This window comes from Macrosteles quadrilineatus, unplaced genomic scaffold (genome assembly GCF_028750875.1).
Source record: "Macrosteles quadrilineatus isolate MER2022 unplaced genomic scaffold, UCM_ALF_1.0 Scaffold_3__2_contigs__length_128488019, whole genome shotgun sequence".
Taxonomy (NCBI): domain Eukaryota; kingdom Metazoa; phylum Arthropoda; class Insecta; order Hemiptera; family Cicadellidae; genus Macrosteles; species Macrosteles quadrilineatus.
Window position 1 is genome coordinate 73,841,145 of NW_026542596.1, and position 24,286 is coordinate 73,865,430.

Below are 24,286 nucleotides of genomic sequence, written 5' to 3' on the forward strand. Positions count from 1 at the left end.
TTGTACTTAAAATACTTGTAAAGATATCAGGCTAGCTTTCAACAAGTTTGTTGGATGCTTACCAAGGTGTTTGTGTATATTCCAATTTGGAGGAGACTCTCCGTTAGTTTGTTAGATAATTTAGTTTCGACCCGAGTGAAAGTTTGTGGCTAGAAACATATCAAACTACAATATAAACACAAAATTCCTATGGATAACATTTTTCTACAAATACAAAGGTTAAATTGAAATGCCAATAATCCATATTCCGCCTAGTGACCGTGGTTTTGAACTTAGTAGTAGTTGAAAAAACCTCTTCGCCCATTACAAATACAAATTTTGAATACCTGTTGTACTTTCAAAGATCCGTTTCGAATGACCAAGTTTTCGAACGTGAAGGATTATTTTCAAGCTGAATAGTCTAGTGAATTGGGAAAATTCTATTCATACCCGGGGTTTTGTGAACAATTGTCACACACACTTAACACTTACACGAACACGAAAACATTTAACAACATTTTTCTAAACTAATAATGTAAGGTACATATTGTACCTGACACGAATACATGGTGTAGTTGACAGAAGGTTAGTTATGTGGTTTATAACCTAAGTCACTAGACAAAAGCCAAATCATCATACAACATCCTATTTCACCTCTAAATTGTCAATTCTTTCTTTCAATTGGTTATGCATTAAGGGCACGTGGTACACGTGGCATCCTAGGGATCAAAACCATTCTCTGGCACCTGTCCGAGACGCTTACAGGGCTAGCACCGAACGAATTGAAGATACATATAATATTGCAGACATTTCTCCTTTCACTTGTATGATTTTGAGTACATAGAATAAACGGTATCAGCATTCTGACACATACTTTCTCCCATAAGTTTGTCAACAACCTTTATCATGGGTAAGTGGTGAGAGGAAATACGATATTTTATAGTTAAAATCACAAGTTGCAGCAACTTTTGAACCAGAATTGTTACTATGGGATTTTATACTTTTTATTATAAGGACCATAACATATTAATTTTGATCAAAACTAGCTTTTCTCCAAAAATCTGATTTTGTTGTTATTTTGTTTTTATGGGAAAATAACATCAGTTACAATAACTTTTGAATCGCATTTTTTACGGAAATGGAATTTGTACCATTTCGTTCAAAATGTAAAGGACTATAACATACTGAATTTTTATCAAAATCGTTTGGGCCATTTTTTAGAAAATCCGATCTTTCCATTATTTTATGGCTTTTTACAGAAAATTTAACATAAAAAATCTAAATTTCAAAAAAATTATAAAATACCTGGAGATACCATGGATTAAAACCTACACACCAAACTTCATCAAAATCAGACCACGGGTGTACTCCCTTGTACACATCCAGACACACACACACTCACACACACAGAGCTCATCACTTCAAAACCCACTTTTTTGGGTCCAGGGGGTCAAAATAAAAATGGCGAAAACAATACTTTCTCCATATACTATGGTATAGGGGGAGAAAGTAAAAATGTTGTTCTATTACCAAGGAGGATAATATTACAAGAGTTATTTTAATTGTATGTTTGACGCATTGGACAATAAAACGGGTTTAATCACCAAATGATCAAAGGGTAATTGTGAATACACCGTAAACATTGATTTTGCTTAAATTGGTTGTTACGATGAACAAAACATTAACACGTGTTAATATGTTAATATTAAACATGTTTAGTACTGGTAATTATGTTATTGTGTTGGGCTTAGTGTTGGATTATGTTTTGAAATTGACAGTTCCTTATTGCAACTGTTAGTAGTTTACATGAATATTGAGTTTACCGAGTATACAAAACAGTTTAAATTTTATTGGAAACTGGTATTAATAATCATATTATACGATACTAGTTATCCGTCCTAATCAAATCAAATTAAAGCTAGTACAATACTGAATCTTACAATAGAGACAAAACCTTTAAACTTTTTCAAATTTATGTAAATTAGAAAGAGTAGTTTCTTTTTATTTGTTCTTGATCGAGTCGATATCAGCTGCGAATATATCTCTCCACCAGTCGGCTGCTTTGGCGGGTATCAACCTGTAAAAAGAAGCATTTCCGTTAAGTTATTGTTGGTTTAAAACATAAGAAATTGCACGTTTTCATTAAAGTTACAACTTTGCCCCAGCCAACGAAATGGGCTATTTTGGGGGCAGCCCCAATCTTTCAAATGTTAACACCTATCATGTGACCCCTCATTTTAAAGGGTTTATCAAGAGAAATTCAATGGCGTAAACCTAAGGTCAATATCGACCCCTAATCAAAATGGCAGCCATTTTAATTATTTAAGATGAGCAAGCAGGATAAAGCCTATACACACCCAGTTAACTTAAAAAATTCAATATTTTAATACTGACCAAAAGGTGAATTCTCTTTTTTTTTTATAAAGATATGCTGAGTTTAGTTTTCCTGCTATGGCCTGTGAAAAAGTTAATCGGGAATATTTCAAAATGACTGGTATTTTAATTAGGGGTGCGATATTGACCTCTTGTTTTCACCATTTAATTTGTCTTAAGAAACCCTTTAAAATGAGGCGTCACATGATAGGTGTTCTTATTTGAAAATTTGGGGCTGCCTCCAAAATACCCCATTTCCGGGGCTGGGGCAAAGTTGTAACTTTGATAAAAAAGTGAAGTTTTTTTGTTGTAGATATGTACCGAGTTTGGTTTTCCTACTGCAACGCTTAAAGAGTTAACTGGGGGGTTCCAGACTTTTGCCTAACCATGTATTTATAAAGCTGGTAAAAGAGTGGTAGGCATTTTGGTAGTAATTTCAATTACAACCAATGATTACAAAAGCACTCTCCTAACAACAATTGTTCTTTCATCACAATACATTCATTTTCGACATCACTTTTTTCCCAAGGTAAATGTTATTACAAATGTATTATGTGAAATTGACGTTTTTGTTAATTAAGAATTGATGTTTAATAAAGAATAGGTATAGGCTTTACAAAGCTTAAAATTACTTTGGAACTTAACAAAAAGATAATTATGCACATTCATTTAGTATTATATAGCCTACTTTGTCCATTCAACAACCCCATAAAAAACGTTTAAGTGTTTTTTTTTTTTTTTTATCAGATGTTTACGTTATTTTTTAGGGTTATAAGGAAACCCCTATTAAAAATCTAAATTTAACAAAAATGAACGACTGGGGAGAGGCAATTATTATGGGCTGGTACCCACATGAAAAATTTCTTAAAAATCAATCTACAGGTTATTTTTATACTCAAACTCGAAAATATTTACGAAATCAATACTTTCTCCATTTATTTATGGAAAATAAACATTCATTTTGCGCGTTTCCTCTTTTGCTGCACAACTGATCCTACAACTTAAAATTAAACTATTGTTTGATAACCATACATGAAATCAAAATAAACAGAATCATTACACAAATTCAAAACTATTATTAAAGTTTTGATTGAAATGTAAATTAGTTGTTTATCCAAATAAAATTAACTCACATTAAGAGGCTTGCATTATATGTGTACAAATAATTTATTTTCTTTTGTTACCTGACGTAGTACATGACGAAATAGAGGTATGTAGGAATGGTGAGTGTGACTTTTTCTCTCTTGACAGCCCTAACTGTAGCTCTTGCTACTGAAGCAGCAGTTATGTCAGGTAGCACAGACCTGTAAAAAAATACACATTTGTCTTAAACGGAAACATCTAAACCATTTCCATCGTTGGAACGCTTACTAGCTGTAGGTTCCAAAACATTCATTCACGTACTGTATCAATAAATATTAGATCTTGCACATTTTGAATTGTTTTGGAGCAAAGTAAAAAAACTCTAGTACGTTTATCTAAAACAATAACTACCGTGAATTTCTCAAGAATTGAACATTAAATAATATACTCGAAATTAATTAGGGATAAAAAAATTTTGATGATATGAAATAATTTTTAAAAGCTAGATTTACATTAAGACGTATAATTTTAGGATTTTATAATATATGTATATAAATAATAAAATCATAACACCTTCGTTAACTCGTTCTTCTTCGATCAGTATCTTTACTACTTCTTTACTACTCTACTTTCTAATTACTGCCTAACTGAATATATTCGAAATGAATACAGGGTGATTGATATAAGTGTGCCAGCTGTTTTATTTGAAAACTATAAGAGATATAAAATACCCCCGCCGCAGCAAACCTGCCGACTAAGCGAATTTCCATTTGTCTGAATTGATTTTCAGTTAAATATATTTTAATAACATTTGGTTTAACGAGTACCTAGGTTTGCTGCTACAAGGAAATTAATAAAGTGTGTTTTTGAGTAAAATATTGATAGCTTAGTACAAAATGAATAAATTTGCCAAGTTTGATCAAAATATATCCATAAACAAGCAAACTACAACATTTGACAATATTCTCCATAAGAATAACATGGGAATTTTAAATTTAAAATTTTTTTAATTTTCTCCGTTACTAACAATTGAACAAAAATACTTTTGTATACTAAATTATTTGTTTTTTTTAAGCTCTTTAAAAAGGTCTAAAGAGAAATCGGAAAATTTTGTGTTTTGAGGGTCAAAAGTGAGAAAACCCAATTTTTACCCCATAAAACCCCCCGTTCCCATGGTCCGAACGTGCTGGTTCGCGAACTCATTCAAGTTTATCCCGTTTTACACCTTTGAACCAAATTTCATCAAAATCGGACAAAAATTACTCAAGTTATCGCGTTCGCGGACGTATATAGTGCTTATATATATTTATATATATAAGTCTATATATATATATATATATATATATATATATATACATATATAAAAATTTGAACGAATGGTGTTTTTGGCCTCTAGGGACATCAAAATGAAAAAGTAAATCGGTCCCGGGTCTAGGTCTTACCGTGCCACCTACGGTAATAGCTACTTCCCTATAGGGAAATTCGCTAAAATATGAAAAAAAGTTAAATGGTAAGTGCCTTGGATTTTTTATTTTAAAAAATTGTAGTCAAATCGAAAAAAAATATTTTAGCCGTTATTTTTCCATTATGGCCGCCAACTTAGATTTGTCTTATGGAACACCCTGTATTTTATGATGTATACCGGTAGAAAATGTAATTTTAAGACGATTTTATTCTTGTGATTTTTTCTTAGACCTAACCGTTTCAAAGATAATAATGGTTAAAGTTTTGAAATTTCGGCATGAGAAAAAGTTTCGATAAAGCCAAGCATGCCAGCTGTTTTATTCGAAAACTATTTCGCAATTCAAACCATTATTATCTTTGAAACGGTTAGGTTTATGAAAAAAAATCACTTGAATAAGATCGTCTTAAAATTACATTTTCTACCGGAATACATCATAAATTACAGGGTGTTCCATAATAAAAATCTAGGTTGGTGGCCATATTGGAATGGTGGCTAAAATATTTTTTTCGACTTGACTACAATTTTTTTAATAAAAAATCTAAAGCACTTTCCATTTAACTTTTTTTTATATCTTATAGTTTTCGAATAAAACGGCTGGCACACTTATATCAATCACCCTGTATATTCGAGTTTATAAGTTATTAACTCCTATATTTATATCCCTAGTTATATTTATTATCCTAAAAGAGACACTCCGACATCATATATATACACACCAAAAGTGGTAAAAACTGTTTTTGTTATTTCATGTAAGTTTCAATAAAATACTTTACAATTATTACTCGTCATGAATTATTTAAATCCTCCAACACACAAAAAGGTTTCCAAATTAATAATGTCATGTTTGTTTCGAAACAGGTAAAAACCTCTTTCTTCTTACTTGACTTCCCAATGTTTCTTGTCCTGGGGTGGTGCTAGAAAGAACGGTTGTACGGTTGTGGTTTTGATGTGTCTATGATGCTTCCTCAACTCCTCTCTCAAACAGCCCATCAAAGCTGAAAAAAACATGTTTAGAAAAAGATAAGCATTAAAAAATAATTTGAAGATGGAGTTAGAGTGCGCTTGGGGTTGAATAAGCATTATAACCATTGTAAATGTAGTATAAGATACTTAGACAATCTTAATTGGTCATCTATTTGGACAAAACATGAGAGAATATTCACCCATTGCCCTTACTGTAACCTACGCCAAGGTCTCTAAGACTACTATTGACCATTTCCAGTTATTATAAAAGCTTTTATTGTAAAGTAAGGTCGTAAAGCCGAAGCTGAAGCTGAAGCTGAAGCTCTTTACATGGCAATGATTGAATAAAACCCTATTCAACTCAACTTCTCGACAACTCCAACGATTGGTTGTAAAACGTCTTTATGTACTCGCGTGTACATTTATTACTTTACGTACTCACGTGCCAATTTATTTCTTAACATGCTCACGTCTTTTACTGGCATAAAAAATGGAAAATGATTTGGTAAATCTGACAAAGAAATGCTCATGTGCACATTTATTGGAATGTGTTCTATTAAAATACTTCTTTAATCTAATCGAAGATAAAAGAAGCAATCTAATATTTGTGTCGAGAACATCGTGTAAGCACTTTCCACGAAATGGAGCACGATATCGTGACAACAAGTCAAACAAATTCTATATTAAATGTGCAATTTTATGTCAAAGAACGTACCTTCTTTATTGTAATGTGAATTGAGAACTATATGGTACTTTGCCGATTACTGCTGCTTCCCTGAAGGAATTGTAATTTAGATTTAAATTGCTTTATCCTCGTTGAGTTTTAATCGACACGGTTCCTTAGAAAGCTTTAGTTCAATTTTAGCCTGTTAGTAACAGTAGGCAAACAAAACTGTTAAACAAGATAAATGTATGTTTATCCTCAACACTTTGATCTTTATAATGTTAATTACTTTTTAACCTGCAATAGCTCTGTACTGTAATTTAGCTTTGAACTGTAATTAATAAAAGCACAAGATAAATAAATGTTATTAATATAGATTGTAAACATGTTATCCAACTTTATAATAGGTGTTTACTATAAAAATACTAGTGTTTCATAATTTATTTATAATGTGATTAAATTGAGTTATAAAATGGTGATTTTTTTAATCTTTTCGGTAAAATACTCAAAGATTTTGAGCAGTCGTACTCATTGGCCATTGCTTAGTAAAATATCATAAGTATTAAACTACCAATGGTATTCATAGGAATGTCATTTTCTTTGTATTGTATTTAGTAATTTACTACTGTACTGTAGATGATTTATACACTGCACGTGTCACGATTAATTTATTAACATTTTTGTTTAACTGATTTGTCTATTTGGCTATCCATAGAACAGTGTAAAATATTACAATTTGATTTATAGTTTTAACGAAAAACAAATATTCCCAGAACAGAGGCTAGCACTGATAATGTTTTTAGCCTTAAACTAAGAAATTTCCATCAATTCAGAGCCGTTTCATTGACGCTGTTTTTGAAATGATTGTGGGCAAACGTTACTCGTATATAGTAAAGGTAATATAATTGTTATAATAGTAATCATATTTGTTGTTACCTGAAACTCCAGCCTTGGAAGCTGTGTAGGGTGCAATGTTCGCAGCGACTGCTAGCGCTGCAGCGGATGAAATAGCAACTATGTGGCCTCCGGTGGGTCTCTCTATCATTCCTGGTAGGAACGCCTTTATCGTCTGAAAATTATAACATTTGTTCGTTTAATTTCAATGTTATAGACAACTGGCAACTATTTAAAGGACCATTAAACATGTTCAGCCAAGATTTTTAAATAATTTACATCTTAAACTGGCCCAAATACTGTAACAATTTGAATTACTAATTTTGATTTTTTTTGTGATAGAATAGCTATCACATATTATTCACTGTTATGGGAAATTATAAATTTGTTAATGCAAACAGATCCGATAAAATTTATTTATAACTAGAAAAAAAGAGCATGTATATTTTGAATTCGGTTCTTAAATAGAGCATATTAGATGGTTAGGAATATTTAAAACCCACTATATCACTGTAAAAATGGTTAATTCTTCATTATATCAAACAATCTTCCCAAGTTAGCGTGTTTACTATTAATCGTTAATAGAGTTATTTGCGTAAGTTTAATTGTCCATTAATAATTTGAAAATATACCAACCATTAAAAGGAATATTTATCTTATTCCTTACAATTACCTCTTGAAAATATCGGATACAACCAATTTTGAATATCAGACTCCTGATAGTGATTGATTTAATTTAATTAGATACTAAGCTTTGTTAAATACATTGTTCTTCTTTCACTGTAAGTAAGGGAAGATCCAATTACAAAATCCTACCCACCATTAAAATAGATTTAATAAATAACTCTTGATGAAAAATTCCTCCGTCCCTTATTTGATCCTTTGCTGGTTTTGCCATTTATTATATGCTACACTATATAGGACTTAATTTATTAAACTTTGGAAATATTCCCAGCGGTTTCAATGGGTCAAAGAGTACTAGGCAGTGCCATCCCTTTAATTTTTGGAGTACGTACTTTTTAAACACTTATATTCCCCACGGATACTAGAACAGACCCGGTATGGAACATAAACATAAACAAATGGTGTTTGTGGCCCGAAAGTAAATATTATTTAACATCGCTTAGAACGGTCTAAACCGTATGTTAATGTTAGTATAGGATTCAGGCCAGTTATGTAATTTGTATAGGTTTATGATCGATATCTGTTCCTGATCTAATATTCGTGATCTTCCCTCAGTAATCAGCTGATCTTAAAGTCCAATGTCTCTCACGGACTTTAACTGACGTTTAATTTGAACAATATTTTAACCCTGAATGGCGTAAGGTACCTTTATTACGAGTAGTCCAAAAAAATTTGTATCCAATTAGCTTCATAGCTAAACATTGGTTTGTCCACGTACTGTTCCGTATAGCCGTTGATTATGGGGAGTAAAATCAATGGTATACATATTATAATCAATGGTAGTTGTATTTTGATTATATTCAATGGTCCCACCTGATGTACATAATAAATTTTAACGCATTTCAACATTACAGATATAATTTTAAATATTTTTAGCATTGAATAAGTTACACAATATAACACTAAAAACATCAGATTAAGATCCTTAAAAATAAATACGACTTATATTATTTTTAACTCTAAAAATATGACTTCTTGCTCTACTAGACCATGTACAGAAATGTATAAAACAGAAGGAAATCGAATAGGTTACATTCAATATTTCATACACAAGTTATCCTGAATACGCATATCTCTCTGTGTATATACAGTTTTCTCTTAGTTTAGCTTATACAACTAATCTAAATTCATAACTAAAGTAGGGTTTCCATTTGTTTGGGTCAGTAAGCTAATAAATATGCATAGCCAAAGTTTTAGTCGTTTACATGTGGAAACAAACAACACATTTCCACTCAGTTCTGCTGATTCGAATATCTAATCTTTTAATTTTGCTGTACTGAACACTGATTGAATTACCCCCGCCACAAATCTGCAGAGTAAACGAATTTACATTTAACTGATTATATCTTCACTAAAATATCTCCATACAAATTTCAGATTTATTTCCATCAGTTTAACGAGTACATAGGTTTTCTGCTCTAGGGAAGGTAATAAGATGTTATTTTGTAAAATATCAATAGTTCAGTGATTTGTCTAACTTTGATTGAAGTATATTCATAAACAAGAAAACTGCATAATATTATGAGAATTTAATAATCTATTTTTAAGCTCTACAAAAAAATTTAGAAAGAAATTTTGAAATTGTATGCCCAAATAGAAAAATCCAATGTCTTCCCCATAAACCCACGCTCCATAGTCCAATCATGATGGTTCACGAAATCGTTTGGATAAACGTAAGTTTATGCTACACGCTTGTAAAAAAATTTGTAAAAGTTGGATCATATTTGCCAAATTTATCGTGCTAACGGAAACACACGTAGGGTCTATATAATGTATAAATATATATTTTTAGAGTACGAACAGTTTCTGGTATTTAGTTTTGTATGACCTAGACCGAGTCCCAGTCAAGGTCAAGCTTCTTGACTGAATATTCTGACGTGACACATAGGTCTAATCGTGCTCAAGACACCTTTAATGTGGAGCCTTCAGGTGCAAAAACTTTATTATATTAAATCTGTATAGTTTAGCCCCAATTCCAAATGATATTTGACCAAATCTTACCCAGAACTGAGCGAGCAAGTTGACGTCTATGATTCTCATTATCTGGTCCTCCGATGTGCTCAGAAGACTTCCCGCCTGGACGATTCCCGCGTTGTTCACCAGGATATCCACAGGCCCCTTCTCTGACGTCACCCTCTTGGCGAAGCTGCTGACGTCATCGCGTGACGTCACATCCAGCCTGTAACTGGTCACGTGATCCTTCACAGCCACGTGTTCTTGTTGTACCAGACGTGATGTTTCTTGACATTCCGTCTCATTAACGTCCACAACTGTGACATGACAGCCCTCCTTGGCGAAGCTGAGGGCGAGTTCTCTACCTAGGGCTCCACCCCCACCGGTTATCTGGAATTCAAAAATGATCCGTATGGGAGATACTGGAGTAGACACCTGTCTACATGGACGAACTGTTGCTGAGTTATTGTTAGTCAGATGATAAATGGAGCAAATAAATAATGACCTACATAAAAAATTGTCCATCCCTTAGTTGTAGTCGTGTATTTATACTCAACCGAGTTATCTCATCTCTTTATTAGCGTTTGGTCAATCAGAATCAAACGTTACGTCTATTTTATTTCAAACTTATGACAAATTACCCCAAGAGTGTAATGTGAAGCAGTATACGTCTAACCCTCAAGATGAGCTGAAATTTTAGTGGAATTGAACAACTGCAGTTATAATTAAACTGCAGAGAATTGCTCGTAGTATCAAAAATAACCTTTATTTGTTTATTCCTTATGATTTTTTGGTACCAAAACCTAAATGTGGTTTGTAATCAATCCAAGAAGGACGAACCATAGATTATTCTAGAGATTAAATTGAACCCAAACAATCAATTAATTAAACTATGTCACACAACCATAGAATGTCTAATTGAGCCAAACAAACTGTAGCAGGACAACATTGCTTACTCAGTGTTAGAGATATGTCAGATGCTGACATAATGCTACGACATGATGACGTCATCATAACAGCTGAGCTGAGACATGAGTGATTGATATTCATATGTTTGTCAAGTACTAATGTGTTTACGTCCAATACCTTGAAGCGTGAAATAATAAAATACATTACTAAGAGATGAGGTAATTTATAATAACGTGTTGAGAAATCGTGAGATATATTTCATTCGAACTAAATAATTGTATAGAAATTACTCCCAATAAGAAAATTGTAGTAAGCCTGACTAATATGCACAACTCCTACCTGTTCCCGGTTTTGGTAATTTTTGTTAAATCAGGTTCGTAGCAACAGGAATAAAATGTTACCTAAAAAAACTAGTTGATAATGTTAGCTAAGTTTAGCGCCATTAAACTGACTCCGGTATTTTCACGACAAAGTATACAGACCGTTTTGTTCGAGCTGAATTATTATAAATTAAGTAAATAATGTGTTTTTCATTGTGTTTTTTTCAAAATTGCTGGAGTCGTGTACTTTTCTTGTTAAGTCTTATATCACCTGATCGGATTTCTTCACGGCGTCGGATTTCAAATACCAAAACGACGAGAAACCGTTGATTTCAACTAATCGAGATGAGACATTTCCGCAATATAGTTAGATTATACAGGGTGTTGAAAATGTCTGGAACCAACATTATATCTGGTGAGTGGTTAAAGAAAAACAACTGATATTTTGTGTACGGATATACTATGGTTTTACCTATCTTTTGGTGCCGTATGAAATTTTTTACCACTTATAGGGAACGTCCTGTGGAGGATGCAGTAAAAAGTTTCAATGGAAGCCTATGGTAAATGATACATCATTTTAAAGGCCATTTTTTTCTGAGTAAGGAGCCGCAAGTTTCATCTCAAAAGGACCACCCTAGCAAAAATGGCGACTGTTTGAAATTTTAAAACCCACTCATAGGGAACGTCCTGTGGAGGATGCAGTAAAAGGTTTTAATGGAAGCCTATGGTAAATGATACATCATTTTAAAGGTAACTTTTTTCTGAGTAAGGAGCCACAAGTTTCATCTCAAAGGACCACCCTAGCGAAAATGGCGACTGTTTGAAGTTTTTGAAAATAATTGAAAGCTTAATTGGTATTTTATTTATGTTAAAAATAAGTTTAGTAAAACAATACAAACAATTTAGTTAAATGTTTTTTTAGTCACTTTTCAGTTCACCACGTTATAAACTACTGTACTTCATAACTGGCTTGTAATAGCATTTAAAGGAAACAAATACGGACCATTTAAATAGCAATGTTTTTAAATTTCAAACAGTCGCCATTTTTGCTAGGGTGGTCCTTTTGAGATGAAACTTGTGGCTCCTTACTCAGAAAATAATTGCCTTTAAAATGATGTATCATTTACCATATGCTTCTATTAAAACTTTTTACTGCATCCTCCACAGGACGTTCCCTATAAGTGGTAAAAAATGTCATAAGGCACCAAAAGATGATTAAACCATAGTATATCCGTACACAAAATATCAGTTGTTTTTCTTTAACCACTCACCAGATATAATGTTGGTTCCAGACATTTTCAACACCCTGTATAAACTCGTGGTCAACTAAACTTTAAAAACCCCTAGTTGTGTGTAAAGAAAGAAGTTATGTCCAAACCGTGTCACGTTCAATGTATTCTACAGTACATAGAACGAGGACTGATGTTCTATTTAATTATATCGCATTACCGATATTGAAATATAAATAAAGTTAAACAGTTAATGAAAAAATACAAAACTAATTCCAAACATTGTGTATTAACTTCCACATATTTATCCCTTAGCAGCGATCTAAAAGGTCTCTTATGTACAATACGCTAGCTAAAAAGTACTAAATTTACACTATTGTCACCAAAAGAAACCCATTGATTCTTTGAGTTTCAACAACTACACTGTAGTAATGATTTAAATAATAGTTTAGATTTCAGAAGCGACAAAATCAAATTTTAATAATATTAGTTAACTCGTAGAATGCTTTCATTAATTTACATTGGCACGCTCCGATTAATGGTTAGTTGGATGGCTTAATAAACTTTATATTATTTTCTAGGATCGGTAAAACATGTCAGGAACGGAGTTATTTTAAATAAAGTTGTACATTTTAAACAGAACTACCCACTAAGTGTTTATTTCTTATTATTTTAAATATAACGATTATTATTTTATTATTACTATTATTTTATTATTATTATTACTTATTATTTTAAATATAACAGTCTAAAAATATAACTTTTGGAATAGATAATTTACGTTCTTAGGGTTTTCTAAATATGCATGAAATAAGTAGTCTCTTCAAGTATTGTATGATTTCAACAATTTGTTGCATTCTTGATAAAGTTTCCCAAAAAGGATAATGGCTAATCAATGTCATTTTATCTAGTTTTAGTGCACCTTAATAATTGTAGTGTAAAGTAAATTATTTAAATAGGTATCTCCAAAAATTTATGACGAAAGATTCTGAACAAAACACTCACATTACTTCATATTCCTTACTTTTGGACATTTATATATATATATATATATATATATATTTATTTTTATTTTTTTTAGTGAGTTTAATTTTACATGAAGCATTTATTTTCACTTGGGTGTTTCTGTGTCATAAAGAAACTTAACACAACTTAAAAATATTCAAACAAATCTTTGAAAATAACGGTGGGATATTGTGAATTGTAAATAAAAAAAACATTCAGTACAAAAACCTGTACAGTTAAAACAAATTTTGGTTGGTTATGTAAAGTCTACTGTCCCGTTAACTGGTTTGTTAAACAAATTAACATTGGAAACTCTATATTTGCACGGCCAGAACGAAACCAGTTGTCCAACAGGAAGAAAGGACAAGGCCAGAAGACCAGACGTTGTCCTCATGGACGACAGCTTAACCATCTACCTGTCACTATGGAACCAGCTATCTGTTTCCTGATCCAACTTTTCTTTTGGACAGTTTGATGTATTAAATCAGCAATTTACAAATAAATGGAGACCTGGCTTTGACATCAAAGTTATCATTAGTCGTTCAGACTTGGATGGAATACTTTTGAGGAAAGTTTCGCATTCTGGTTTGCAAATTGTGAAAAACTCTTTAAGAACACGTTGATAGTAAACCGAGTAGTAACTGATTGTTCAACCAAAGTTTAAAGGTAAAATGTATTCTATAAAACGACTAACGTGTGTTCACACAGATTTCAAAATCGACTGCAATGAGTTATTTCAAATTGTTAAAAATTTCTTAGTTTTAGGCTTAAAACAATACCCACGCTAGGCTCTGTTTTGGGAAAAAAAAATTTTCGTTAAAAACTTAAACATAAATTTTAATATATTTAACATTAGTCGGATTGTCAAGTAGCTATGGCAGTTTTGCGAAAATGTAAATAAATAAATTGCAACATATGCTTGTAACAAATCATCTACAGTACAGAAGCAAATTGAAATTGTGCTACTTGTTACAGTAAAAATGAGTTTAATTTCTCTAGAACAACCCATAAAACCTTTAATAGGGGATATTAGTCTATATTTTTAAATGAGGTCTCTCAGGCTAATGGAAAATATTAAAAATTGCTGCCATTCTGTAATGGGTTCAAATAGAGACCTCTAGTTTTCGCTGATTTTTTTTTACTAATGACCTTCTAAATTAATTATGTGTCACTTTACATATAATCATTTGATTTGCCCCTAAAATAACCCGTTTTGGGTTTTCGAATTATACTGGGATGGCAAAAAAGTGCACTTTCATGCCAATTTTATAGAGCTGTGTTTTGGTTTTATACTTTTGCCCATTCTGTATAAATACTATTGTCTATAGTGCAAATACAATTATTAATCATAGGGAGAATTTGTGTGGATATAACGATATTTACTTATGGTTATCTTATCTTCATAAGGTTCTAGTACGTTCACGATTTATTAGTTAATTACTCACCAAAACATGTTTTCCAACGAGGCTTTTCCCTGGCTTGGGATAGAAGTAGTGCCAAATCTCGAGCACACTGAGATAAATAGAGTAGTACATAGCCAAACACGATCTCAGACCCAGCTTCAACATCTCACCAGGGCTTTGGTCCATGGCTGTCGTGTGAATCTGACTGTTAAACAATTACAACTAATTATAATTAATTACTGTTTACTTAGAAACTCAAAAAATATAGAGATATGTGTTTCATTCGAACTAGATAATTGTATAGGAATTACTCCCATTAAGAAAATTGTAGTAAACCTGACTAATATGCACAACTCCTACCTGTTCCCGGTTTTGGTATTTTTTGTATTAACGGTATTTTTTGTTTTAACGGTGTATTTCCATTATTGGAGTTAGGTATATATTGAATTAAAAACCCCTTTGCTCCCATTTGATAGTGACATTAAATTAAATTAGTTTTCTTCTACGAAATGTATTCATTGTGGTTTGGATTTTACCTGAGGGTTGTATATGGAATAAATTGTTCACAGATCCATTAGAACTGTAATCTGCTTTTTTGACATAAAACATGGTGACATGGAAATTTCCATTTGATAATTAAAAGTTAAAACAAAACGAGATATATTTTGCCGGTGATAATACAAAGCCAATACAATATTCAAAACCATCCAATTTGTTGAAAAGGACGACGTGTGTTTTTTTCAAACATTTCAAATTGCCTCTGTCAAAACATTGACGGTTGTTGAGGTTATACGATTTTGACGTTAAATTTAATATGTTAATTTGTATATAGATAAGAAAATCGCTGGTACCTGATATTGCAGGTAATATAAGCAATTTTCTGTTTTGTTTAAAGAAAATCAACACTTCATTATAAAAACGAAAATATAGTTTGTGTTATTGATATCGAGTTTATTTCATAATATTTTACAATTAAAGGAATTACACCAATATTTTCCTATCATGAATATGAACGGCGAAATAAAATATTTTGTAATGTCTATGTAACAGTGTGCTATCTCACATAACATATTTGCCATGCAAAAATCTTAATAGATGTCAAAATTGATGGATTAAAGTAAGGGTTGAAATGAAATATAGGTCAGCAAGAATTCAGATACAAAAAATATTTAAATTTCAGAAAAAATATTCCGAAACCGCAGTATTTCAAGCATTAAATCAAACGCTGTGTTTCAACAATTCAACTTTGTCATCAATTGTGTAGTTTTATCCATTGTAGAATTGATGTGGGTTTCCACTAGGTTTTTGAAATTGACATATATACTGAGCCTATATATTTAACCATTTGTTTAATATTTGACAAATATTTATTCTTCTGTCTAAAGTGTGCCCTATTTTACTTTAATTCTTCATTTAAGATTAAAATTAGGATTCGATAAAAAAAATATACTATGACAATTTATACAGGCGGAGTTATTTAGTTTTTGTTTTCTTTCTTATTTATAGTAAAATTTATTTTTGCGTCACAACACATTTTCATGAAAAAAATATTTATGATTTAAGCTATATGTTGCAGGGTTTTTTTTCCTTTTCCTACATAGAGGCTATAATATATACAACAACTCAACATACTATTGAAAAATCAACATATCAATACTCCACGGTTCAACCTATAGCAATTCTATCTGATCAAATCCTTATAGTAAACTCTTAGCAGACCAATAAGCTTACCTCGGTCGTGTAGCTGGTGACGATATAACTGTAGACTGCAAACAGTATTGTCTACCTGGGCAGGACAAAGTGGTTAACCATGAAGCCCTTCCTCAACATACCCAGATTGTCGCCACAGAACACCGGTAGAACATCTAGAACAGGCCGACGAACTCACCGACCTTGCCGCTTATCTCATACTTGTGTATCTTGGATTTAGACACCAAATGATGTGACTGGGATCTCCGCTCTAGTAGATTTGTTTGAAAGATTACTAATGAAATTACTTGTTTTTGTCAGACAAGTGCGGAAATGCTACGACTGTAATCAAAACAATCAATTACACATTTCGATATAGTTATTGTTGTACTAAGAAAAGTTTTCCGTGATTTTAAAGGAGTTAGGACTTCTCATCCCAAACTAAATTTTGACGCTCGTTTTTCTTGTCTACGTGACGCTGATTGCTAGGGTCGACGAAATTTTGTTTCTATTATTTGAGGACCAATTTCATGATTAATTCATTAACGCATGATAATTAAATTTTCAATAATTAAATTTTGTGCTTTACTGTTTGGTTGAGGAGACGAATTTTTGTTTATGATTAGATCGGTTTATTTTTGGGTAAACGAGGTTTTAAATGACCTAAATTGTTATTTTACATCTTTATTTATAAACAATTTAGTAACAAATTTGTAAACAAAACACGACCGCTACAGTGCACCGGACATAACTAAGAATAAAATTGGCTTCAGCTGTTCCATAAGGATGAGAAATCTACTAAAGGGAGTATAATTATCTATGGTAATATATACACATGGGGATTGAAATCATAGTGCGCATATAGTGAAATGATTTATATAATAGTTTTGTTACTCCTGCTGATTATTTTCTGAAGTATTACTGAATTTCTAATATTTGGTCAAAACTAAAGATAAATATGTTATTAACATTACCAAGACAAATTTATCTTTAGAAAGTGCAGCTTCTGACAAGATTTATTATGTTGATCTCATTACTAAACATAGACGATAAGCTTTAGTCGATTTCCCGGATGTAATATATTATTGAGTACCACTCTACTCCAATCTTAGGCTTAATATTTGGGTATTGTCATTTTTGAATCGTTACTAAATTGACCATGGACATTATTCTACAAATTACTAGGTTTTTACCTATTATAACTACAATGGTAGGCTTTAAGTTTGATCGAGTATATCTTTTATGTAGTGCTACCACTATTCCTAAAGATAATATATTGACCATTCTGCATCTTTTGACACATAGGTATCTTACTCGCTTACCTTTTGAACATTTCCGTTTAAGGAAATGTGTATAGAGTACATTATTGAACATCAAAATCAAAATTGTATTGGGCCATTCAACATTTACAGTAATAGGCTAGGCAAAAAATAACAAATGACGACCATCTTAAGTCCTCTTGACGCATAATAGAGTTCATGCATAAACCATCAGTCCAAGCTAAATAAAAATAAAACATGAACAAGTAACACCATGCAGAAAACACTAAAAGTATTAAAAAAAAAGTAAAAAAGAATAATATCAAACACGACATGCACGAACGACATTCAAATCTAAACCTAAATAATTTATACGTTTATCAGATTGATCACTGCTCAACCTGAGGAAAATTTTATAGATCCAGTGATACCTGATCAATTTCCAGATTTGTATAAAATATTAGTTCTATTGCTAAAATTAAATAAGGGGATTCCCTACAAAAAATTACCAAAATATAATGTTTTTAATGTTTTTACAGGTTATTGTTATACGGTATGTCCTCTTTCAGAAAACCCATACATAACAAGGTATAAGTGGTTTTGTAAATGAATAAAATATTATAGGAGGCTCTATATGCCTGTACCCCAATGGCAAATAGCCAAGCCAGGTGAACCAATAAGCCTAGCCCATCGATGTATAATAACTCCCGCCTAGCCAGCCTCCGATTCCAGCAAATTTGGGTTTTTCGCGTTTTTTTTACACTAAAATGAATGTACTGTATCTCATAAAGTACTTGTAGTGCGGTTAAAATTGTAACCCAATATTTCATATAAGTATGTATAAAAAGTTAGGAATAGTTATGCGTGTAACACAATTAGAAGTAAAATGAAAATGATTTTTTTTTTAAGTGAAAAGTATTTTTTTATGTTTTTTCTTATTATAACTTTTTCCCTAAATAGATACAAATATAATTTTACCCAAATTATAAGAAGACTAAAAACCCTTCAATATTACACCTTGAATATGAAATTCTAGCAGATAGAAACTGAGACATAAGTTTTTATATAACCGTTATTTTTAAGAATATAGATACAACAAATATACAGAAAAAGTAAAAAAGTTTGACCACAAAGTTTTTTTTTTGTAACAAGTACAAACTACAAAAACCTTATTTAGTACTAAAAAGAAGAATATTAACATAATTAGCATTTTCAGTGGGTAATCCCTCCGTGTTATAGGGACTCCAGAATTGTATCAATCTATATTCTATACTGTAAACAACCACTTAAACCACTTTTTTTTTGTAGGGTGAACGTTGGCCGCAGAGGGGCCAAAGAGTTCAGAGAAGCTGAAGACCTCGGAGCCAAGTCACGGCGGGAAGCAATATGTGATCAGAAATTCAACAAGTGCTTCTTCTCTTCGCGGCAACTCGTTAAGATCCTCCGAAGTTTCTAGCCATAGTAGTTCATCAATTGTATATAGTCAGTTTGTAAACTACCGAAAAAACTGAACTCCAAACACGGTAGCTCATTTGTAGATATACCTAACCAGTTGCTAAAACCGTCTTACCATTGTTACTACTAGCTTGTGACCAGTGACGATGTTACCATTTTATTTCTTGATACCCAAAAATATTGAGCACATTTCTTGCTACTCCAGCAAATGCCAATTTTGAAGAGAGAAAGAATAAAGATCAAGAACGGTATTACGAATAATTTAGTTACCTTCGTATCTGAGCTGGATGAAAACATTATCTTGAATATACACTTTGTGTAAGGGAAGAATGTAAAGATGATCATAGGTAGTCGTGTACTTTATAAAACTGAAGAAAAATATGTAACTGTTTAAAACTGGTTAATTGATATTTAAGTTTGCCTATAATCAAAGCTAAAAGTTGTTCATTGTATTACAGAATTAAACCAAATATTCCTCGATTTACTGTATACATGCACATTATATACACTGGAGTTGTGTATAACCATATTTGTAATAAAAGATAATTTTGTAGTTAAACGTTTGCAGCCTGTAACCGTTGAATAGCGTTAACGTCAATTAACTGACCAAACTAACACATGTAGTCATTATTATCTTGTGTTTTGTTGAATAATTTTAAGTTTTGTAAATAAACGAATTTATTTTTTGTTGTCTACATTATTTTTACATGCATTTTTTATAATCGAGTGAATAGAGAGGTCTGATAATTTACAAAAATGCATTTTTTTATGTCGGTCCACAGTAAAATCAAGATTACTGATCCACATAAACATTCACAAACAATAAATTATATCTGTAGGATGTTTAATTTAGAATACAATATCAATGAACAACACAACGGACTAACCCTTGAATTCCATTACATTTGTAAGATAAACAAATGAAAAGTGATTAACTGTTTGTAATTAGCAACAAAACCAAGTAAACGTTGCATTGAATTATGTTTGATCAAAACGTATGTTATAAATATTTGCTGAAGATTAGTATCCTTGGATCAAAATCAAGTTTCAGAAATTCGTAGTAACTTTTTACTGAAAAATTATCATGGTAGTACGACAAAAAGGAACTATTATTCTTTCTGACAAATTATCATGGTAGTACGCCAAAATGGAGCTATTTTTCATACAATGCTTAGCAACTATTGCAGACAAAACTTGGCAACTGTTGAACGTGGATAAAATGCTGTCATAGCCCTTTTTTGTAAATATCATTCCATGCGAAATGTTATTCCAGCTTTAACCAAGCAGCCCATTTATAGTCGGTCGTGGCTTTACTCAATTTCCAAAATCCATAACATACATCCAAAATAAGTTCATGTTTATATGTCGTTTAAAATATATATAAGTAATATTTTTCCAAAAAGTTACAAAAAATTATATAAATTATAACCTTAGTAATCTGTAATTCTCAAGAAACCATTAAAAAACAAAAAATCCAAGTTCAAAAGGATAACTGGTTTGTCATGTATAAAGGGTTACTGTATCTAAGTTTTAAGACGCATTAGGGACAATTAAATGCCAAACGGGCCGTTGACAAATATCAAACATCTAAAGGTGAATCCGAAGGTCAATATGGAAATAGAGGTTACAAGGGTTATGCAATTTCCTGCCAACATTTCCAGCTTCCTCAGTGAAAGGTCGGCTCAACCCTGTTTGTATATAGCTTCTCACTCTATTCGTTTTGGATGCAATTAAATGCAAAAAAAGTAAGTACCGTAAAATTATCTTACTATAAAGCTGGGTTTTCCTAGACGCGGAGTCGGCCAGCGGAGAGCGGACAATGGAGAGCGGAATTGAAATTAACATGGCATTCCGCTCCGCTGCTAGGAAAACAGTAACATTAAATTGCCTAAGACCAGCTGAGTCCGCTCTCCGTTGTCCGCTCTCCGCTGGCCGACTCCGCGTCTAGGAAAACCCAGCTTAACGGAGAGTGAGAAGATTTCCCTCAACTGAGAGAGCTATCATTTTATTTTATTGTCGTATACATACAGTAGTATGTGGAGAAATTTTACTTTCTTGCTCTATACGGAGAGTAGTATATAAGAAAGTTGTTTATGTTTTTAAAAGGTTAATGGTGATTTCACCATATAAACCCATAAAATAATAGAAAATCAAACTTACTCAAAAATAGCCTGAACCATTATGATTAAAATTTTATATGTTATAGTCCTTTAAATTCTTAACAAAACAAAATTCACATTACTGTAAATGTCATGGTTTATTGTAACTTATATGATTTTGTCATAAAAACTCATATAGGCCTAATAACAAAAACTCAGTTTTTTTTTCAAAAATCTCGACCGATTTTGATTAGAGTTAAGTGTTTTATAGTTATTATAATTCTAAACAGAATAGTGCAACCATTGCTGTACAAATTACGATTCCATAGTTAGTTATCGCAACATTTGTAATTTTACGCAAAAAATACAATACAATCTCTCACTGCTTGCCTATGATAAGGGTTGTTTGCAAGCTTGGGAGAAAGCATGTGTCAGATTTCTGATACCATTTGTTTCATATTAAATTGGTGCAGCTAATTACAACAAAATTGGTCAGCACCTAACCTTCAGGGAAAATTAGCTTATGACCATTGGTGATTATTGTGATCGAACCCTTGTCTCCATAACACAGTTTATGCTCTAGCCACTATAGCAGCTTGTCGCCATATGACGGTAATAGGATTCTAATAGTAAAAAAATCCTAAGCCCTCGACAGCATTGAAAATCATTAAAGTGGATCAAATAAATAAACTAACGTTGCATCACTCAAGTACGGCGAGTTTAGTTTATATTGGGAATTTTCAACAATTTCAAGGAAAATATATTAAGTTGATGTGCCAAGTTTAGGTGCTAAAACAAAAGAGTGTGTGATATTATAATTGTAAAAAAAGTCATAAAGGTAAAGGTAAATTAGTCGGAAAAATTCACAAAGGCAAATTGGTCGGAAAATATTCATAAAGGACACAATGAAAAATTAATCGTCTCCATAATTATACACTCTAATTGTAATTTTTTGTTGAAATGCCAAAATACAGTCCATGTCAAAACGTACAGGTTAGTCAACTTTACTTTTTAAACACAGTTATGAAACTATCAAATTAATTTAATTAGTTAATATCTAAAATAAGTGTTTTGTGTTGTGGTAAAATATAAGACGTTTAGCTTCTGTATTATACAATGCTGTAAAAATATAGCCAAACTTTCTAACTATAATAGTAGTAACACTCTAGATACTTCAACCATTTGACCGAAAGGTATAGAGTGTCGGGGTCAAGTAGGTATAGCAGTTGTTATGAGGGGACCCTGGGGGGGGGGGGCTCGGGGGGATTGTGGGGGGCTCTTGACAATGTGGGTAGCCCCAACTACCGGGCTTCACTTGTCCTGTCAAAGTGACAGGGAAAGTCCCCTTTGAGCTCTATTGTAAATTTGAAGCTTGGTCGTTGCATAATCCTTTATCGTTGTGTAAGAGCATTGACTATATAACACTTAGTGTTATAGTCAATGTAGTGTTATATAGTTATATAACTACTAGTGTTATATAGTAGTGTTATATAGTCAATGGTAAGAGCTACAGTGTTGTGTGATCTATGTTTTAGTGGTATAAAGTAATTGTAGCTAAGAAAGGTTAAGATAAATGAGGATACATTGTTACACTTCATATCTCCCTCAAGAGTATTCTTATTGACAGAATGAATAACCTACAGGTATGAATAGTTCTGCTTTGTAAGAACTACTAAATAATAACTTCTTCAGTTCCCAATAGTCAGTGGTAGTCCTGTAAGTACTAAACTACTAAGTAATATGCTCAAGTAAGATGGTCTAGTGATAGAGTACGGGACATTGGTTCCCAAGGTACTAATTGGAAAGCAATCTTGGGCTAGAGCCTATAAAACATGACTAAGTCATCTAGGTACTAACTACTACGCAACTTGTCAAAACATATAGTTCCCTTGATATTGTAAATAGCAAAACACAAATCTGTAGTTAATATTATATGTGTTTAAACTGATTGTATATCTAATAATGATATGTTTACGTATCACAACTTTAGATATTACAGTTGTGTGGCATTATGTTTTGTTTCCGTGTAGCCTATAATTATGTGTCAATAGATATAGTTATTGTGTGACAACATTAACTTATAATTAAGATAATTAACTAAATTAACTAAATATCAAGATTTGTAGTTGTGAAGTGGGACAAACCTGACTAGCTTCTGTCTTATTCTACTCCATTTTACAACAAAAAATCTTAATATTTCAGCTATTTCTTATTCGATTTTTTACCTTGGTATCGTTTGATAGGAAATTAAAAACTCTAAATAAAAGGGTACAAGAATCTTTTTCGAAAAATCAGCCATTTTCGAGTAATTTAAGTTTAAAAAATTAAAATGGCCGCCATTATGAAATTTTCAGTTGAATTCACATTTTTTAAACATGGGTCTCTTCTACCTTAATATGCATACCAAGTTTCATAAAGATGGTTGAAAAAATTTTAAAGATAAAAATGATAATGTCAAAAATACAAAATGGCCGATATCTAGTTAACGAAGTGATTTTGGAAAAAATATTATTCATTATTTTATATTTATTTTGACCCAAGAAATCAGGACTACGTAAATTATTTCCCACCTTTTTTTAAACACCCTGTATAACACAGATAAATAATTTGTGTTATGCCACTCAATAACACATTGAAATGGTTTCCATTCAAAGTGAAATAATAATTAATTTTCATTTAGTTTCTTTTCACATCGTCCAAAATGGAATCAAGCGTATCTTCCTTATGTCGGAATTAAATTCAATATCACACTGAATGGTTTACATCCATTTTGTCAATTGGAACATTTTATGGGCTTTTAAATTATATGATATATTGAAACGTGAACTGAAATGGTTATACATAATCATTCTTGTCTATC

At 31.8% G+C, this 24,286-nt stretch overlaps 2 protein-coding genes across 3 annotated transcripts in view; one reads left to right on the forward strand and one right to left on the reverse strand.

The window, feature by feature from the left end:
* The window catches only part of LOC128989304 (uncharacterized), a 43,420-nt gene extending 24,092 nt beyond the window's left edge, over positions 1 to 19,328 (forward strand). The window contains exon 4 of the mRNA XM_054411183.1: positions 19,181 to 19,328. Within this exon, the coding sequence (XP_054267158.1) occupies positions 19,181 to 19,328 (148 nt within the window). The remainder of the gene's footprint in view (positions 1 to 19,180) is intronic.
* LOC128989720 (epidermal retinol dehydrogenase 2-like) lies at positions 1,114 to 16,739 on the reverse strand. Of its 2 annotated transcripts, none has more exons than XM_054411735.1 (7): positions 16,656 to 16,739; positions 14,967 to 15,129; positions 10,107 to 10,448; positions 7,464 to 7,596; positions 5,781 to 5,895; positions 3,537 to 3,656; positions 1,114 to 2,056 (listed from the first exon to the last, which is right to left on the reverse strand). In XM_054411735.1, the coding sequence occupies exons 2-7, from the start codon at positions 15,108 to 15,110 to the stop codon at positions 1,981 to 1,983; spliced, it is 930 nt and encodes a 309-aa protein (XP_054267710.1). In that variant the 5' UTR covers positions 15,111 to 15,129; positions 16,656 to 16,739; the 3' UTR covers positions 1,114 to 1,980. The 2 variants fall into 2 exon arrangements, with proteins under 2 accessions (XP_054267710.1, XP_054267709.1); XM_054411734.1 differs by lacking the exon at positions 16,656 to 16,739 and adding an exon at positions 16,557 to 16,588.
* Positions 19,329 to 24,286: the final 4,958 nt, after the last annotated feature.

Excerpts from the sequence above, each read along its gene's own strand:
- LOC128989720 (XM_054411734.1), bottom strand. Across the intron at positions 3,657-5,780 it reads AAGAAACATTGGGAAGTCAA|GTCTGTGCTACCTGACATAA; the intron begins GTAAGAAGAAAG and ends ATTTTTTTACAG. Across the intron at positions 2,057-3,536 it reads TTCGTCATGTACTACGTCAG|GTTGATACCCGCCAAAGCAG; the intron begins GTAACAAAAGAA and ends TTCTTTTTACAG.